General features: G+C 40.4%; 2 protein-coding genes across 2 annotated transcripts in view; both read right to left on the reverse strand.

Annotated features, from left to right (window-relative positions):
* Positions 1–21,522, reverse strand: part of dlgap1a (discs, large (Drosophila) homolog-associated protein 1a) — a 195,791-nt gene that overhangs the window by 11,363 nt on the left and 162,906 nt on the right. The gene's annotated exons all lie outside the window — the stretch shown is intronic.
* Positions 9,913–11,719, reverse strand: ptf1a (pancreas associated transcription factor 1a). The gene is made up of 2 exons (XM_072669140.1): positions 11,113–11,719; positions 9,913–10,470 (listed from the first exon to the last, which is right to left on the reverse strand). The coding sequence occupies exons 1-2, from the start codon at positions 11,624–11,626 to the stop codon at positions 10,265–10,267; spliced, it is 720 nt and encodes a 239-aa protein (XP_072525241.1). The 5' UTR covers positions 11,627–11,719; the 3' UTR covers positions 9,913–10,264.

A 21,522-nucleotide genomic window follows, 5' to 3' on the forward strand; every position in this document is an offset into this window, starting at 1 on the left:
AATATACTAATATGTAATATTACGTGTAACGTGCGTCATGAGTAGTACGGAATAAATTTCATCCACGTGGAAGTGATGTGCAAGTGATGTGCACGCGATCAAATCATGTGCACTCACTTATTTCCAGCGCCAGGCAGCAGCTCCTCTGCTTCCCAGACTCATTCCAAGCCGATCTTAACGAGTGGCTACAGCTAATACACCAGTCTGCTTGAATCACAAACATGTAGCTCAGTGGGTCGCACGCAGTTAGAGTGCCCTAATTCCTCCACTGAGTGGATTAACACCGGACCTCGCCAACAGTTTGCGCACAGGAGCCCCACAGAGCACCGCTATGGGTATAAATAGCCTATTCAGAAGCGCGCAACAGCCTGAAAACGATGGGAAACACTGACTAAGTGTGAGAGTGACTGAAGGGAGAGTGTAATGCTGCTTCTTAAGTTTTTGGCGTTCGGTTAAGACGCGCGCAAAACACCACCAACCCCGACGTCTACGGCCAGCCCCGTGCGTAAAAGTTTCGGTCAGACGCCTTTAACGCAGCAGAAACGCAGTTATTTCGGGACATAAATAAGCACTTTCTCCGCACGTCGCAGCTCCCACGCTGAGCCCCGAGCCTCCACTTTGTCCATTTCCACCCCATTTCCCTCTGACATCCGTGCATCCGCGCGCGCCTTTGTGCGCTCCCGTGCCGCTCGGCTAAGGAGTTGCGCCACCGGTCGCTTTCTGGAGGGCCTTTGCCGCGCGCACAAAAGCTGGTGCCCTCGCCTCCATATGCTTAATGGACTCAGCCCTTGGAGGAGATAAAGGTACGAGGGGGGGAAAAAGAAACAGAAAGGGGATAAAAAACCAAGTTGGAAAGGTGCCCTTTATTTGCTGAGCTCGTTGCGCACGGATCCCCCAGCGCGCAGCGCTCCCCGGCTCCTTTCACGCATCCCCCAACCCCCCCTCCCTCGCTTTCTGGCCGGCCCTACGCACGTTTGAACGCGGCTCGAGCTTTTCATCCCCCCCCCCTCGAGGTCTTTTGTCTCGCGCTGAACGGTGATGCTGCGAGTTTTTTTTTTTTTTATTTAAAGAACGTGGCGACGTTTTTTCCCATCCAGCTTTCTGCGCGAGAAGGGCCCTCGAGCTTGGCAAAAATCAGGCCCCATCATTCAGCGTCGTCACCCCGCACCTGTGCTCGTGGCATTCAGCGCGCACCGACCTATTCTTATTAACCTTAATTATTCCAAAAAAAAAGGCCCCAACACAAAGGCTGAAATGGAGCAGGTTGAAGTCTGTTTATTGCTGGTAAATGTGGACGTTTTATCCCCCCTCTTTTCTCTCTCTCCCCCTGAAGGATCTCCACGAGCTCTTCTCCTTCTCCTTTTTTTTAACGCGTGAGTGGCGCGCTCCAGCTCCTTTCACACTGGAGTATAGCCTCAGACTGGCCGTGTGTGCGCCGTGTGTGCGAGGCTGTTGTGTTTTTGTGACACTCTTCAATCGTAACATCTGCTCGATCAAAATATGGAGACAGCAAACATATGGAGTTTTTTGGGGGGCTAAATCCGGGTAATGAGTTATTAACAGCCCCCAGGACAATGGAAGAGGGGGTGCAACGCGGTGAAGTGAAGTGCAGGGGGGAGTTTGGAGTCACTCCTTGCTTTTTGCACTTCTCCCGCGAGCGCCAGGTGATGAGGAAGACCTTTCTTCTGTCTGGTTTTTTTTTGTCTCTCCAAGTGAAAGAAAAGGGCGTTGGTGGGCACGGGTTTGTAACACGAGGGCGCGCGTTCGGAGGCACTAAATCGTCCCCCCTTCGAAGTCTGGTGCACAGACAGTGCACAGTTTGCCTTGTGGCCCAAGCTGCTCGCGCGATGCGTTCTCGCTCCGTGCTCTTCATCATGGCCCACGTGCACACGTCGTGCTTTACGGTTTCCCCATATTGTGCTTGAGACAAAGCTTGGGTGGTGCATTAAAGGGGGGCAAACGGTGCCAACACGTCTTGGAGACGTTGTAAGGGCCTCTTTCTCTCTGTCTTTTGCTTGTTTTTAAGCAGCTGCTGTCCAGGGCCTGGACACACACACACACATAAAGAGAAAGAGAGGAGGGAAGAAAGGAAAGAAAGAAAAAAAAAGAAGTTTGAACTACCAGGTGCATCTCAAGCAAGACGAGGATGGATATGTTACCCTTAGGAGCACTAAGCCCCAGCTATAAAGATATCACTGTGATTGTTTGAGGTTTCCACCATGTGGAAAATGAGGCAAACTCCAAATTGGCAATGAAGGGCCCACCCCCTCCTTCACCCTCTCCACCCCACCCATACACATCACCCTCTTTTTTTATTGCCCCTATATGGACCGAATTCAAACACCTGTTGCTCCAGTGCTATCCTGCTCCTGTTGTGATAATAATTCCAGCCTTATAATTACAACCATGTTATCATTTAAAGGGATCAGAGAGCATTAACCCTCCTTCTCCTCCCCCCCCCCCCCACCCCCAGTCCCACAGGAGGCTGTATGGAGGGGGTAGAGGGGGCTGGAATTGGGGATTTGGTGGCTGGAAAAGACTCAGACTGCTTTTTTGGGCAGCTGGTGGAGCCATTCACGTGTTGAGATGCAGAGCTCCAAAAGGAGGTTTGAGGCTGGTGAGAATGAAGCTTGGGGATGTTCCCAGAGAACTCCACTCACAGGTCTTCCATTGAGGACGTGTGTGTGGGGAGAGGGGTGATGACAATGATGGAGATGGAGATGGAGATGATGAAGAGTAGATCAGGCGTGGGGATCTCTGGGTTTCTGCGCTGGTTTGTGGTTCTCCTGCTCAGGCACACCTGATTTAGTTCACCTGATAATTGGGAGGTTGAGCATTAAAGCTGGAAATCAGCAAACTGTGCTAGACTCCATCCCCATGGTGCCCCACCCCTAGATTAGAGGAGGATGAAGATAAAGGATGGTGAAGAAGAACTAGAAAAAGGGATGATAATGATGATGAGAGTGGTAATGTGATGATGATGATGATGATGATGGCATTGAGGATGATGGTGAAGATGAAGATACTTCCTGTGATAATGGGGAAGAAGGTGAGAGATGTGATGAAGATAATGATGCTGCTGATGGTAAAGATACTAATGATGAAGATCGTGGTGATGAAGATGGTTAGTGTGATATTAGTGATAAAGGTGGTAGTAAAGATAGCAAGGAATGTGATGGTGAAGATGATGTTGCCAATCAAGAAGAAAATGATACTGATGAAGATGATAACAGCAATGAAGATGATGATGATGATGTTAGTGGTGGTGATCAGTGGAGATGTATAATAATAAGTAATGAATAAATATAGTAATAAATGAAGATTTCATTTTAATGATGGTGAATATTAAGGTATGATGATGGCAAAGAACAGTGATTACAGAGATAAGGCTGCTGATGATGATGAGAATCGTGGTGAAGAAGAACAAGAAGAAGATGATGACTATAATGATGATGATGATGATGGTGATGAAGATAAAAGCAGCCATTGCAGTGGAGCGTCTTAGTCCAGCCAGCATCTCTTGTGCCGGAGGCTGGAATTTGTTAGATTCTCAGGTCAGAGGTTTGAGCAACAGCAAAGCAGTCCAAGAGCTGAGACCATTAAATAGAATTGTTCATTAGTATTGTAATTCAGTACCGTTAATGGGTTTTAGTAATCAGTTCAATTAGTCAGTATTGCAAATTTGTGTTGTTAATCAGTACCATTAATTGGTACAGTTAATCAGTACTATTAATCAGTACCGTTAATTAGTACAGTTGATTAGTATTATTAATCAGTGTTGTTAATCAGTACTATTAATCAATAACATTAATCAGTATTGATGATCAGTGTTGTTAATCAGTATTGTTAATCAGTACCATAAAGTAGCATGGTTAATCAGTACTATTAATCAATAACATTAATCAGTATTGATGATCAGTGTTGTTAATCAGTATTGTTAATCAGTACCATAAAGTAGCACGGTTAATCAGTACTATTAATCAGGGTTGTTAACCAGTACCATTAATCACTACTATACATCAGTATTGTTAATCAGTACCATTGATCAATATTGTTAATCAGTACCGTTAATCAGTACAGTTGATCAGTACAGTTGATCAGTATTGTTGATCAGTATTGTTAATCAGTACAGTTGATCAGTACAGTTGATCAGTATTGTTGATCAGTATTGTTAATCAGTACAGTTGATCAGTATTGTTGATCAGTATAGTTGATCAGTACAGTTGATCAATATTGTTAATCAGTACAGTTGATCAGTACAGTTGATCAGTATTGTTAATCAGTACAGTTGATCAGTACCGTTGATCAGTATTGTTAATCAGTATAGTTGATCAGTACAGTTGATCAGTATAGTTGATCAGTATTGTTAATCAGTACAGTTGATCAGTACAGTTGATCAGTACAGTTGATCAGTACAGTTAATCAGTATTGTTAAACAGTACAGTTGATCAGTATTGTTAATCAGTATAGTTGATCAGTATTGTTAATCAGTACCGTTGATCAGTACCATTGATCAGTATTGTAATCAGTATAGTTGATCAGTACAGTTGATCAGTATTGTTGATCAGTATTGTTAATCAGTACCGTTGATCAGTATTGTTGATCAGTACCATTAATCAGTACTGTTAATTAGTACAGTTGATCAGTACAGTTGATCAGTATAGTTGATCAGTATTGTAATCAGTATAGTTGATCAGTATAGTTGATCAGTGTTGTTGATCAGTACCGTTGATCAGTACCATTGATCAGTAACATTGATCAGTATTGTTGATCAGTACCATTGATCAGTAACATTGATCAGTATTGTTATCAGTATAGTTAATCAGTATTGTTGATCAGTATTGTTGATCAGTACCATTGATCAGTATTGTTAATCAGTACAGTTGATCAGTATTGTTAATCAGTACAGTTAATCAGTATTGTTAATCAGTACAGTTGATCAGTATTGTTAATCAGTACCGTTGATCAGTACAGTTGATCAGTATTGTTAATCAGTACAGTTGATCAGTACCGTTGATCAGTATTGTTAATCAGTACAGTTAATCAGTATTGTTAATCAGTACAGTTAATCAGTATTGTTAATCAGTACAGTTGATCAGTATTGTTAATCAGTACAGTTAATCAGTATTGTTAATCAGTACAGTTGATCAATATTGTTAATCAGTACAGTTGATCAGTACAGTTGATCAGTATTGTTAATCAGTACAGTTGATCAGTACCGTTGATCAGTATTGTTAATCAGTATAGTTGATCAGTACAGTTGATCAGTATAGTTGATCAGTATTGTTAATCAGTACAGTTGATCAGTACAGTTGATCAGTACAGTTGATCAGTACAGTTAATCAGTATTGTTAAACAGTACAGTTGATCAGTATTGTTAATCAGTATAGTTGATCAGTATTGTTAATCAGTACCGTTGATCAGTACCATTGATCAGTATTGTAATCAGTATAGTTGATCAGTACAGTTGATCAGTATTGTTGATCAGTATTGTTAATCAGTACCGTTGATCAGTATTGTTGATCAGTACCATTAATCAGTACTGTTAATTAGTACAGTTGATCAGTACAGTTGATCAGTATAGTTGATCAGTATTGTAATCAGTATAGTTGATCAGTATAGTTGATCAGTGTTGTTGATCAGTACCGTTGATCAGTACCATTGATCAGTAACATTGATCAGTATTGTTGATCAGTACCATTGATCAGTAACATTGATCAGTATTGTTATCAGTATAGTTAATCAGTATTGTTGATCAGTATTGTTGATCAGTACCATTGATCAGTATTGTTAATCAGTACAGTTGATCAGTATTGTTAATCAGTACAGTTAATCAGTATTGTTAATCAGTACAGTTGATCAGTATTGTTAATCAGTACAGTTGATCAGTATTGTTAATCAGTACCGTTGATCAGTACCATTGATCAGTATTGTTAAACAGTACAGTTGATCAGTACAGTTGATCAGTACAGTTGATCAGTATTGTTGATCAGTACAGTTGATCAGTACAGTTGATCAGTACAGTTGATCAGTATTGTTAATCAGTACAGTTGATCAGTACAGTTGATCAGAATTGTTGATCAGAATTGTGGGTACTGGGCACATAGAAAAACACAAGCAGACTCCAACATGCGCCGAACACCTTGTAACAGGTGCGCGGGGAGGAGGGGGGAGGAGGGTTGGGGTGGTTGTGCACCTCAGGGACTCCTCGCTGTCTGAACGCTCTGAGGCGCATGGGGCAGCTCAGACTCGAGCAGGACGCACAGGGAGGCACCAAACCCACTGTTCTGTTGCCCCTGGTCCTCTAACCCCGCTGAAACACGCTCGCGGGTAATAGTCTCGGAGCTCTGGTCTCCATCCGGGTTCTGGCCTGTTTGACTTCCTAATGAGCGTAATGAGATTACATGGCTGTAGCTAATGAGGCGCTAATGCGGAGGACGGGTTGGGTCACGGCGGCCTCCGTACTGTTAGATTTAAACTATACCCATTAGGAAAGGTTAGGAACCGAGACCCATCACTGACCCGGTTCAGTTCGGATAGTCATAATGATTCTAATGAGGGAAAGGGAGAGATTAGAAAAGAGTAGAAGAGATAGACATTAACAACAACACTAATAATAATAATAATCATAATAATAATAATAATAACAATAATAATAACAACAATAATGTAATACAAATCTGATGGCATGCGTTTATTATTATTATTTTTAAATAAAATAAAACAATAATAATAAACAAATCTTCTATAAAAAGAATAATGCATCATTAATTAATCAGTGTGAGGAATAATAATATAATATAATATAATAATAATAATAGTAATATAATATAATATAATAATAGTAATATAATATAATATAATAAATTGTAGTAGTAGTAATAATAATAATAATATAAAGATACTTGGTTATCTTTACGTGGTTAAAGTCATTATTAGTGTTATTATTGGAGCATTTTATTTTATTATTGATTTTTATTGATTATTATTATTGTTTTTGTTATATTGCAAAATGACCCTAAACCTGTCCGTATAGAAATGACGCCTTGATAATGATTCACTTTATAATGATTAACTTTATTCACTTTGATAATAATAATAATAATAATAATAATAATAATAATAATCATCATCATCATCATCATAATAATTATAATCATAATAATAAGGTAGGTTGCGTATATATCATTTTAAATGTAATGTAATTACACTGTCAGTATATCAGTGATATCCCAGTATGAATTATAACTCGATATGAATTATATCCTAGTAGGAATTATATTCTAGCAAAACAATATTCCAGTATGAATCATATCCCAAAATGAATTATATTCTAGCGTGAATTATGTCCCAGTATGAATTATATCCCAGTATGAATTATGTCCCAGTATGAATTATATCCCAGTATGAATTATATCCCAGTATGAATTATGTCCCAGTATGAATTATATCCCAGTATGAATTATATCCCAGTATGAATTATATCTTAGTATTATAATATTACAATATGAATCAATTCATTCATTACATTCGATTCCAGTATGAACTACATTCCAGTATGAATGCTACTAGTGGTTCTGATCTGTCTGAGTAAATGAGAGTGGTGATGATGATGAAGAGTGACGATGAAGAGTTGAGGAACTGTAAATACCTTCCTCAGCCCGGATCCTCCTGCGCTTCTGCTGCGGCGTCCCGGCGCTCAGCTCGGCTCAGCGTTGCCCGTGTGGGGATGGGGGTGGAGGCTTTGGGCCCTTAATACCTCGCGAGCTGACGTATAGGGCGGCAGGAGAGGGTACCACGGGAAAAATCTGCCCTGCAGCACCTGCACCCTCACCCCCAGGCTGGGGCAGCAGCAGCAGCCCGGGGCAGCGAGGACACGGGGCAGTTCTTTTACCCCCATTTACACCATCACGAGCATGATAAATACAGAGGATCGCCCGAAGTCCAGCGGGGGCCTGCGGATCACAATGATGACCAACCTCGTGACAAGTTTCAGCTGCTGCATTTGTAATGAGGCTGCGGGTCCAGTCCAGTCCGCAGCTCCGAGCCAAACGGCACTGGGAGAAATGGTGCCTAATGCTTGTGTGGCGAGAGGGCGCGTGATCAAAACTGCTGTCTGTTAGCTGACATTTGTTTGGCAACGTTGCTTTGATGTAGTACATTTTCTTCACGTGCACGTTCTTTTCACAAACAACTCACGTGATGTTATAGACACGTTTCATACTCATAAATGTCATTAATGCACGTGCCTTCGGACAAGTTATGATACATTGTTAACATAAAGCTCATAATGTCATTAATGCACGTGGCTTTGGTCACAAAACAGCCCTCATAACAGTGGTATATTTAAATATTGCACATATTAGACACTAAAGCACGTGACCTTGGACACGAGGAGCATGTCATAACAGCTATATTACAGTTTTAACACATTACTTATAATGTAATGTAGAGCAATTATAAAAGGCATTCATGCACGTGGCTTTGGACGGGAAGAGTCATTATAACAGTGTTATACTACACTACTAACACGGGACTCATATTGGACACCGATGCACGTGGCATTGGACAGGTAGGGCAATTTTAACATTGTTATGCTGCAATTTTAACAGATCACTGATAATATTACTAATGCACGCAGCTTTGCAGTTATGACAGTGTTATGCCATATTATTAACACATTACTAATGATGGACATTAATGTGCGTGTATAGAATAGATAGAAAACATAGAATAGAATTATTTAAAATGCAGCATTAATTATGTTATTAATGCACGTGCATTTGCACACGTTAACACGTCATAATAGTACTATGTCACAATGTCATCATAGTGCTCAATAGCAATGTTATAATATGCTATTAATCTGTTACTTATATTGGACAAATATGCACAGCAGTTATGACAGTGCTATAGAACACTATTAACGTATTACTAATCATGTCATTAATGCACGTGCAGTTGCACACGTTAACACGTTATAACAGTACTATGTCACAATGTCATCATAGTGCTCAATAGCAATGTTATAACATGCTATTGATCTGTTACTTATATTGGGAAAATGTACACAGCAGTTATGACAGTGCTATAGCACACTATTAACGTATTACTAATCATGTCATTAATGCACGTGCAGTTGCACACGTTAACACGTCATAACAGTACTATGTCACAATGTCATCATAGTGCTCAATAACAATGTTATAACATGCTATTAATCTGTTACTCATATTGGACAAATATGCACAGCAGTTATGACAGTGCTATAGCACACACTATTAACGTATTACTAATGATGTCATTAACGCACGTTGCTTAGCGCGCGTGCCACTGGACAAGAATAACACTGTTATGCTACAATATTAACTAATGTCAGACATCACAGCTTTGTTAAGCAATCACTTTAAAGTGAATGAATGCGCGTGGGTTTGGGCTCGACCCTGTTATATTTGTGACGTATATAACAGTGACGTATTACGTATCAAAACCATCACCATGTTACTCACGCACATGCTATTGACGCACGAGTCCTTGCACCTTCCACACCACAAACACAGCATGTAACGCGAAGGCATTTTTCATAGGGAATTGTTGCACGTGGGACAAGCCGGTGCTTTATTGCAGTATTGTTGCATACGTGCTGCTTCTACAGGTTCCCCACAGCAAACAGGCCATAAACCCCTGATTTATTGTGCTGCATATGTTGTCTTGGCTGTGTGGGTATTATTGCACGTGCTTTTGTACATATAATAAACTGCGTTCTAATGATGGGCGACTGTGATGTGTGTGTGTGTGTGTGTGTGTGTAGGGTTTTCTAATGTAGTTTGTGCGCGAGGGAGTCAAACACACAGGCTTTATGAATCAATACGAAAATTTATTGAATCATCAGTATAAATATAAGCCATTCGATGCACGGTACGTTTTCCATTTTTATAAAAAATAGCGTTTCTCAGTTTGACAATAAAAAAATCAGCGTTAAATTAGAAAAATATATTATGAAATAATTCCAACAATTAAATACTACACGTGATTGCCAGAGGCTCTAAACTCATTCGAGAAATGACAGTAATAAATATTTACATAGTAACATCACATTAAGCGCGTGGGATTTCCCACACAAGGGGACACACACACGTGTGTATGTATAGAACTGGATCGTCAACATTAGCGTCGCTGTTGTTGTTGTCGTCACGAGGAGGAGAGGGAGGAGGTGGAGGAGGATGAGGAGGATGAGGAGGATGAGGAGGAGTACAGCAGTGCTTTAGGAGATGAAGCTGAAGGGAGGCTCGATGTTCTCGATGTTGTTGATGGAAGATTTGAGGTGCAGTTTCCGGGGGTCTTCGGGGGTCCACACTTTTGCTGTCCGGATGATGTTCTGGTCCTTCAGCTGCTTCTCATCAGTCCAGGACAGAGAGTGACCAGCCAGGGGCGGCAGACCGTAGTCCGGGTCATTAGGAGACGGTGGTCCTGCAGAACGAAAAATAAACAATGAGGTTTAAAAACAATGACGAGGAAAAACAAACAAACAAACAAACAAACAACAACAAAAGTAATGATAGTTACAGACAGGAAACCAGTAATAATAATAATAATAATAATAATAATAATAATAATGTGGTGATGACGATTAGTATTATTATTGTTGTTGTTTTTATTGTTATTGTTTTTTTATTGGCATCATTGTTATGATATAATTATTTTTAAATAAGAATAAGAATAATATAATAATAAGACAACAACCATGAAATTATATACACAAATAATAATGAGGAGGGTGGTTATTGTCATTTTTGCCAATATCAATAGTATGCTCATAATAATAACTATAATAATAATATAATAATAATAACTAATTACTATTACTATTAGCATTTATTTATTATGATTATTAGCAATGGTAGCATTTGTATTTATTATTATTATGATGATGATGATTATTATTATTATTATTATTATTATTATAGAATACCTGTGATGACTGGCATTACTGTAATTACTATGATGGACATGCTAACAACAACAACAACAACAACAACAATAATAATAATAATAATAATAACAATAATAATAACATTAATAATAATAATAACAATAAGAAGAAGAACTCACTGGTGACTCTGTGGCAGATGATGATTTTCTTGGGCGGGTTAAGTGCCTCACTGCTCGCGCTGCGGATCGGCGCGTCTGACTGCACGAGCTCGGCGAGGAAGTTGATGTACCCGATCGCGAGGCGCAGGGTGTCCACTTTAGACAGGCGCTTCTCGTAGGGCAGGGTGGGGATGTGAGAGCGCAGACCCTCGAACGCGTCGTTGATGGACTGCATGCGCCGCCGCTCGCGCACGTTAGCTGCCTGCCGGAGCTGCTGCGCCTCGACCTCTGAGCGCGCGCGCCTCCTTCGCTTCAGCGAAGAGGACAAGGAGGAGGAAGAGGAGGACGAGGATGAGGAAGAGGAGGAGGAGAAGGAGAAGCCGGCCGCGTCGCAGCAGTCCTGCAGCTGAGTGGCGAAGAAATCCACATCGTCCTCTAAGAAGTCGTCGCTTCTGCACGCGAAGAAGTCGTCATCGTCGAAGTAGGGCGAGGAGAAGGAGTCCAGGCACGAGAAGGAGTCCAGCACCGTCTCCATCCTCTCTCAATAAATAACTCAATAAATAAACAAACACACACACACGCACACACACACGCGCGCGCGCAGAGACAGGAGTGGCACGCAGATGCTTGTCTCTTTAACTCTTCGCCAGGCTCTTATACACACACACATGCACACACACCGCTCTTATACACGCCCACACACGCGGGCGCGTGCCGCTTATACACAGAGCCGACCAATGGAAGCATAGCAGCGGAGCGCACCTGGAGGAGGGGCGGAACGAAAGAACACGCCCACTGTACACGCCCACCAACGCTAGCACACCAGTGGGGTGGGTGTGGGTGGGTGTGTGTTGGGGCATGGGGGAAAAGCTACAAGGCAGAAGAGACAGACAGATACAACAACAACAACATAATATTAATATTAATAATAATAATAATAATAATAATGGTGATGATGATTATGATGATGATGTGATGGTGGTGATGTCACAGTAACAAAATTAATATTAATTATGATGATGATGATGATGACGATGATTTGGTGGTGGTGATGTCACAGTAACAAAATTAATAATGATGATGATGATGATGATGATGATGATGATTATGATGATTTGGTGGTGGTGATGTCACAGTAACAAAATTAATAATAATGATGATGATGATGATGATGATGATGATGATTTGGTGGTGGTGATGTCACAGTAACAAAATTAATAATAATGATGATGATGATGATGATGATGATGATGATTTGGTGGTGGTGATGTCACAGTAACAAAATTAATAATAATGATGATGATGATGATGATGATGATGATGATGATTATGATGATTTGGTGGTGGTGATGTCACAGTAACAAAATTAATAATAATGATGATGATGATGATGATGATGATGATGATGATTTGGTGGTGGTGATGTCACAGTAACAAAATTAATAATAATGATGATGATGATGATGATGATGATGATTTGGTGGTGGTGATGTCACAGTAACAAAATTAATAATAATGATGATGATGATAATGATGATGACGACGACGATGATGTGATGGTGGTATTGATGTTAGAGTGTCAAAATTTATATTAATAATGATGATGATGATGATGAGGTGGTGGTGATGTCAGTGACAAACATAACAATTATGATAATAATGATGATGATGATGATGATGATGATGATGATGATGATGCTCATCATCATCATCATTCCAATAAGTAATTATTTTTCGAACGTTTATCTTTTAATCACTGTATAACTGTTCTGCTTCACATTAAAGCTTTATTAAATATTCTCTATATGAATCGTCATAATTCCTAAATCATCTTTCATTAGTTCTCTGGGAGTTCTGCGGGAGTTCTGCGGGAGTTCTGCGGGAGTTCTGCGGGAGTTCTGCGGGACCGGGTGCTGGCTGGGGGAGTGAAGGAGGAGAGAGGAGGCCTCGGAGTGTCTCTCATTAGTAACTCATCACTCGGAGCTGAAGGGCTCCTGCTGCTCTCCGCCTCGCGACCAATTAAGCGCAGTTTGCGTTTTGCTCCGGTGCCAGACAATGCGCAAATAAAAACACACCCCTCCCCGCGAGCGCGGCTTTAACGCCTTAATAAAAAGGTCACGCGCACAGGTTGACCCCTGTCACCTTCAAGCTCTTCTTTAAACACAGGTACCCCCCCGCCCCCCGCCCGCCCCAGCCAAACCACACTCACACACACACACACACACACACTCTGTTTCTCTCTCCATCACCCACCAATTCACCCACCACCATCCTACCACCTAACTACCCCCCTTGGGGCAGCGCACGAGCGCCACACAAAGCGGCGGCAGCATTAGTGTAAGAGTGATGAGAGTGAAAGGAGCTGTCAGTGCTGGAGTAGAATAGGAAAGGGGGCGGGGCCTTTTTATTTATTTATCTGTCTCTGGACAGCAGGGTTGTATCTTCAGAGTGGACACTCTGGGCACTTGGCTTTCTATAAGAGGCTGAAGTGGGGTGGTGTGGGAAGAGGTGGTGGGGGGCGCGGGAGGGGGGTGTGGGGGGGGGGGGGTGGTTGAGCTGTGGTGGTACTTAAGGCTAAAACAGGGCAGTTGGTAGCCCTGTAATGGCTTTTACCCTCACAAGGTTTTAGGCTTAAATCTGGTTACTTCACCCAGGAGCCAATGTTCTACACTATATGTCCAAATGTTTGTGGACACCCCTTCTAATGAATGCATTCAGCTACACTTAGTTACACAGCTTGTCCTATCGACTTTCCAGAGTCGATAAACATGATCCTACTGTCACCATGCCTAAGGCCAGGTGTGGGCTAGAGGGGTACAATGCAATCAAATCCTCACAGCAATGCTCCACAATTTAGTAAGTAGACAATACTAATATATATATATATATATATATGGTTACAATGTATATATTATTGTTGTTATTGTTGGAATGACCATGTGCTCTGGGTTCTTCAAGGGTTCTTCAATAAAAGCAATGGTTCTATATAAAACTGTGTCTCCTTATAGAACTCGACCATTGAGTTTATAGAATGGTTCTACCGAAGGGTTGTACTCTTGTCCTTTCTACAGAACCCTTAATATGAGCGTTGGCAACTTTGTTACGAGAACCTCTTGAAAATGGAGAAAAATGTTTTTTACATATCGTCCCAAAAGGTTCTCACCGTTTTCGGTACTATATACAGTAGAACCCTTTTGTGAAAGCGTTACAAGGGAGGTTATTAAAGGGTTCTGTAGTGAAGGCAATGGTTATACAGCCTAAAGAAATATGAAAACTTAAAGAACCACCACTGAAAGCTCGAAAACAGTTCTATATAGCACCATATAGGGTTCTACTATTGTTAGACGGTTAAATACATTTCCAGCACTAGCTAGAACCCTGTTTGCTAAGTGAGATATTAAAGAGGGGGTATAAAGAACCTTTTAAACAGGGTTCTGCTGTTGTTACAAGTCATATAGTTCTAGAGGGGAGGTGTGTGCTGTATTGTGATGTTCATTATAAGACAGAAAAGGGTTCTAAAGGGTACTAAATATGTTCTTTGACTCATACCAAGTGGAACCTGTTTTAACGGTGCATTAAGCCAGAAGGTTTTCCACCAATATGAGCAATTCTTTAAGCAGGCAAAGAACCGTTTAAGCATCCCAATGGCTCTGTGAGGTGTTATGGTTCTTTAAAGAATGGGGGAACCTTAAAGAACCCATTTTTAATGTTCTGTTAATTTGTTTGTTTATTCGTAGTGGTTTAAAGAGGCTTGTTGTTTGTTTGTTTGTTTGCTTTTGTTGTAATTTGGATGTCAACACGTGCCTCCTCCGAGCCAACACCCCCTCTCCTTCACACTGAACCATAAACACTCACTGGTTTTGCTCAGTGGGGTCCAACTCCACACACACACACACACACACACACACACACACACACACACACCCCGCTGGTACCTGAGATTCTGACTGGTACGAGAGGCTCTAAACACACACCCCTACTGCTATACTCACACAGAGATTGTGTGTGGGAGTGTGTGTGTGTGTGTGTGTGTGTGTGTATGTGGTTCTTTTGATTGTGTGTATGTGTGGTGTGTATCCGGCTCTGGGGAGGGTGTGTGTGTGAGTGTGTGTGTGTGTGTTGCTCCTCCGTCCGTGGGAACAGCAGCAGTTGCGCTCTTCAGTCAGACACACACATGCAGATGCGCGCACACGCACACACACACACACACACACTCACACAAACACATACACCGGTCCGCGCACCAAAAGAGCAAAAGCGCGTGAGAGTAAAGAGCAAAGAGAAGAAAGAGAAGAAAGAGGAGCGCTCGTGATAAATGTGCTTTACATTTACTGAGCTGGTGTGATGGATTCACACACACACACACACACACACATACACACACTGCCACGTGATCACGGAGGGGTTTTAGCATCGGAGCGCGAGGCAGAAAGAGAGAGAGAGAGAGAGGAAAAAGGAACAACGTTCAACAGATCAAACACTGACTTATTAATATTTATCACTCGCGCGGAATCGATTAGTTAAACGAATTTCTCCACGCGCTGAAAGCCGCGCTTTGAAGTGACTGATTTCACTGGATTTTCAGAAGATTCTGTTTCTCACAGTTTTTCACTGAATTAAAGATTAATTTGAGCTGAAACTTCAGTTTTTAATGAAGATACATTTTGTCTTTAAAAAATGTCATGTCAAAAATTAATGTTTTATAATGATTTTCTTTTGAAACATTTTGTTTTTGAAATATTGAAATATTGATTCCGGGTATCCTAATTTTGATGATTAATTTAGTGTTTTTCCAACCTTGATATCATTTTGTGTTATTATTTAAAGACATTTCCAATACATTTTCAACATATAATAAATATAATAATATTATTTAAAATATTTTTTTTAATCGCCTCAATTTTTTTTAAATAAATAAACGTTTCAGATTGAATTAATTTTTGGTTAAAAACACTAAACATTTAAATACATTTATTTTGTATTTTTTCCTTTTTGCCTTAATATTTTCAAAATGCTAAGCTAATTTTTAAATAATAACTTTTAGTATTTAGTAAGTTTTAATGTTTTATTTTTTACATTTTTATTTAATATTTGTATATAAAATATTGTAAACAAATGTTTCAGCTTTAACTGAATCATTAAATTTCGAATTATTACAGAAATATTTTACTGCTTTATTTTTAAGTTAAAGTTTTAAGTCATTGAATGCTAAAGTAATATTTAGAACAACATTATTTATGATTTGCTGATATTAAATAATAATAATAATTATTTTCTTTTGTGTGTATTTATTTATTTGAGGTTTAGCCGTTAGACCTGTGGCTCAGCGGTCGGGTCAGGTGAGCCTCCGCGCTCCCTCTGTCAGCGCGCAGACCGGAGCACCTGCGGAGCCGGATGGGAAGGGCAGCAGTTGGGCCGGTCCCGGGCTGTTTTGGAGCAGACGGGCTGATGGGGGGGGTTTATAAATGAGCGAGCGAGGGTACCTTCCTCATTCACATGCAGGAGTCAGTGTGGAGGGAAGGAGAGGGTATTCCCAGAGGTTTAATCCACACACTCTAATCCGCCTAATCTCCAGTGTCGATCAGGATTAGCGCGAGGATTAGATTAAAGGGCAGATTAGAGGAGGGGCAGTAATTACCACACAGATCACAGTTCTTTAATAACACTCTTACTGATCCACTGCTGGAGCTCCTGGTGCACTCCTACATTAATAGGTTACTAATTGGTTCTGGACTTGGGTGTTACGAGGTTTCACCTTTAGAAGGATTCCTCACGCGGATCAGATCGCTCTCAACCAAACACTACAGGTTCCCTGAAGAACCACGTTTCCTCCGAGAACATTAAAAAGGTTTAAACAACTTTTCCATCGTGATAAAAGTTCTGCCTAGAACCCTAGTATACGGTTCTCTACCCTCCATACAAAAAGACACTGTAAGGGACTACTGCTTTGGAGAACCACCCTGAAGAACCATGTGTGAGATGATGTGAGATCTGTGAGTGTGGAGAAGCTTCATGTACTATTTCATAACCATCTATTTAAAGGTTCTCCAGAGAACCAAGTGCTTCTGTGACATTTCTCCCAACAAACTCATTCTGGCATCTTTCTAGGTTGTTCTAGGTAGTTCTAGGCCACCAAACATGGCTCTTTTGTGGCCACCAAATATGGTTCTCTCCCAAGAACCCCTTCTGGCACCTTCCTTGTTAGGAATGTAAAGAACCACATATTTAAAGGTTCTCTAAGCCACAAGCATGGTTCTTTTGTGGCATCTTTCCAAAGAACCCATTTTGTGACCTTCCTCTTTAATAATGCAAAGAACCAAATATCTAAAGGTTCTCTAGGCCACCAAACATGTTTATTCTGTCCAAAGGAAATCTCTCCAAAGAACCCCCTTTGGGACTTTCATTTTAGAAATGCAAAGAACCAAATATTTATAGGTTCTTAAAGCCACCAGACAGGGTTCTTCTGTGACATCTCTCCAAAGAACCTCTTTTGGGACCCTCATTTTTAACAATGCAAAAGAACCACATATTTAAAGGTTCTCTAGACCAGCAAATTCACCAAATGTCTCCCAACAAACCCCTGTATGGTAAAGAACCATATATTTAAAGGTTCTAAAGACCACCAAATGTGGTTCTTCTGTGGCATTTCTCCCAACAAATTTTTTGGACTTTTGGGATTTTTTGGAAGGGAATCTTAAACATGTAAAGAACCAAATATTTAAAGGTCCGTAAAGCCACCAAATAGGGTTCTCGCCAAAGAACCCCTTTTGGCACCTTCCTTTTTAGGAATGTAAAGAACCCCCCACATATTTAAAGGTTCTCTAAGCCACAAGCATGGTTCTTCTGTGGCATCTCTCCAAAGAACCCATGTTGGGACCTTCATTTTAGAAATATAAAGAATCAAATATTTATAGGTTCTTAAAGCCACCAAATAGGGTTCTTCTGTGACATCTCTCCAAAGAACCTCTTTTGGGACCCTCATTTTTAACAATGGAAAAGAACCATATATTTAAAGGTTCTAAAGACCACCAAATGTGGTTCTTCTGTGACATTTCTCCCAACAAATCCCTTTTTGGAAGGGAATCTTAAACATTTAATGAACCAAACAGGGTTCGTAAAGCCACCAAATATGGTTCTCGCCAAAGAACCCCTTTTGGCTCTTTCCTTTTTAGGAATGTAAAGAACCCCCCACATATTTAAAGGTTCTCTAAGCCACAAGCATGGTTCTTCTGTGGCATCTCTCCGTCAGAACCCGTCACTATGAAGAGTGCACGTCTTCACTTAAGGCTCGAGCGCATTACAGTAACCCTCAAGCGCGCTTTCAAGCTCGTGGCACGTCTCGTTGGCCAAACCGAAGCACGCGATTCCAAATCAGGGCTCGAGCAGCTCTGTGCTTGTTGACGCAGTGGGTGGACAGTGTTGTGTATCGCTCTTCGCTCGTGTTGTAGGGGTATAAAGCAGAGCCACAAAAGACCCCCGCGCGCTTTGTTGCGCGTCGTCTTTTGTGCGCGTGTGTGCGCCCGAGAGTGTGTTTAGTGGCCAGGTACCTGAAAAGCTGGCGGGTGGAGTCCCTTTCACTGCGGTTTCATGCTCTCGTGGCTTTATTGATGGGCGGAGAGACACGCAGGGATCCCTGGGAATCTGACCACATGCGTTCGCAGCAGCGCGCGCTCTGCAGACGGCCGCGCGCTCCCAGCTCCGTCTGCATGACTCTCTCTCGCTCTCTGTCTCTCCGTCCCAGCAGCACGCGCGTCTGACTGAGGCTTTGTGCGCTGATTTTCCGCGGAGGGCCATTCATGAGCGCGCGGACAAGAATAGAGCCCAGTTCACACAGTCAACAAACACACACCAGTGTTAGTGTAACACCGAGAGCGCGCGGACACCTGCCCCCGACCCGCCTTTGCTGCAGTAACAGCCTCGGCTCTTCTGGGAAGGTTTTACACTAGATGTTGGAACATTGCGGCGAGGAGGATTTGGTTGCATTCAGCCTTGCAACGACAGCGTCAGTGAAGTCGGGTACTGATGTTGGTACCGATGATTAGTTCTGGATGGCTACAAGTTATTGGGTATTGGGTAAATACGCCTCTAGCGCGCGATCAGCGACACATAGAGTTCATTTAAGACCAACTGCTTACAAATACAACTTTGAGAGTCAACTAAACACTTTCAACATTCATTCAACACCGGTAGTTCAGCCGGAGTTTAACAGACAACAAAGAAGAAAAAAGAAAAGAAAGGAAAAAAAAAAAAAAACTACAAATTGAGAAACGAAATAAAAATAAGAATAAAAATAAAATCAGAAGAAAAGATGATGATGAAGAGCAAGATCGAGAGAAGCTGTTAAAAAAATCCAATCATTATTATTATTGTTTAAAAACGAGAAAAAAAGAAGCTTTTTGAAAAAAAGATCAAACGAAGAAAATTAAAAACAAAACAAAAAAGAAGAAAAACGATGAACATGAAGGCAAAACGTTCTTAATGGAACCAGAAAAGGGCCTTTTATGGCATCATTGATCTGAAAGAAAGCAAGAAAAAGATGATGGAAAAAAATTAAGAAGAAGAAAAAGGTGAAAAACCGAAAGAACCAGAATAAGAAAAAAAAACTGAAGATAAAAAATTAAATAAAGAAAAAAGGTATCAATGATGATGAGAAAGAACAAGAACTGCAACAAAAAACGAAAAAAAAAAAGAAAATAAATACATAAATACAGAAAAGAAGAAAAAGTAAGAGGACGACGAGGAATAGTCGCAATAATAATAATAATAATAATAATAATAAACAAAAAAACGGTCTTGAATGTTCCTCAAAGCACCATTAGAGATTCCTCTTATGATTCCTTGAATTGAAGAACCCCTAAATGTATCTCGAGGAACAGTGTATATATATATATATAAAACCACGAGCACTCACAGCACTGTCTGAATGGATTTAGATGGATGGTCACCGAGTAAACAGCTCTTCTTCAGGACGGAGAACCTGTTGTTTATGGTTCTTAAAGGAACCTCTTTGAATGGTTCTATGGTGTGGATCTATGAAGTGACAACAGGGTCGCGTTGGCTACATGGCTACATAGTGCTCTGTATTTGTAGAATATAATAATAATAATAATAATAAGTAGTAGCAGTAGTAGTAGTAGTAGTAGTAGTTCTGTGTAGGAAACCCCGTCACTATTGTAGTTTTACTACAGCTCCCTCTCAGCCCTAATCTCCCCTGAGAACGGGAAACATTTCCTTTACAAGGTGTTTGGTGTATTAATGGGTTTATCTGGGCGGAGATTAAGAAGATTTATTGATTCATCTGAACACAGACTAATTGATTTGTGCGTTAATCTGGAGAATCTGTATTTGCCTCGGGCTGTTTATCCCAGAGGGAGATTAAAGAGGAGATTCAGACGGTCCAGAGCAGAGGGGCCAGCAGCTCAGGCAATGCACACTAAATATACACACATATGAAAAAGATCATAGCCAATCTAACATAATACTGTATTGTACAATACAAACACTTCACTTGGACATCTAAATATTGCACAGTAAATAATAACTTTAGAATCCAAATACTACAATCTAAAAGTCAAAAGCTACAACTGAACATCCAAATGCCAAACTTTAAAATCCAAATACTGCCCTTTAAAATCCAAATACTGCACTTTAGAGTTCAAATACTGCACTTTAAAATCCAAATACTGCACTTCAAAATACAAATACTGCACTTTAAGATCCAAATGCTACACTTTAAAATCCAAAAACTGCACTTTAAAATCCAAATACTGCACTTTAAAATACAAATACTGCACTTCAAAATACAAATACTGCACTTTAAGATCCAAATGCTACACTTTAAAATACAAATACTGCACTTTAGAGTTCAAATACTGCACTTTAAAATACAAATACTGCACTTTAAAATACAAATGCTACACTTTAGAGTTCAAATACTGCACTTTAAAATCCAAATACTGCACTTTAAAATCCAAATACTGCACTTTAAAATACAAATGCTACACTTTAAAATCCAAATACTGCACTTTAGAGTTCAAATACTGCACTTTAAAATACAAATACTGCACTTTAAAATACAATACTGCACTTAAAAATCCAAATACTGCACTCTAGAGTTAAAATACTGCACTTTAAAATCCAAATACTGTACTTTAGAGTTCAAATACTGCACTTTAAAATCCAAATACTGCACTTTAAGATCCAAATGCTACACTTTAAAATCCAAATACTGCACTTTAGAGTTCAAATACTGCACTTTAGAGTTCAAATACTGCACTTTAAAATACAATACTGCACTTTAAAATACAATACTGCACTTTAAAATCCAAATACTGCACTTTAAAATACAATACTGCACTTTAAAATACAAATACTGCACTTTAAAATACAATACTGCACTTTAAAATACAAATACTACACTTTAGAGTTCAA

The sequence above is a fragment of the Salminus brasiliensis genome, chromosome 23, assembly GCF_030463535.1.
Source record: "Salminus brasiliensis chromosome 23, fSalBra1.hap2, whole genome shotgun sequence".
Classification (NCBI taxonomy): Eukaryota; Metazoa; Chordata; class Actinopteri; order Characiformes; family Bryconidae; genus Salminus; species Salminus brasiliensis.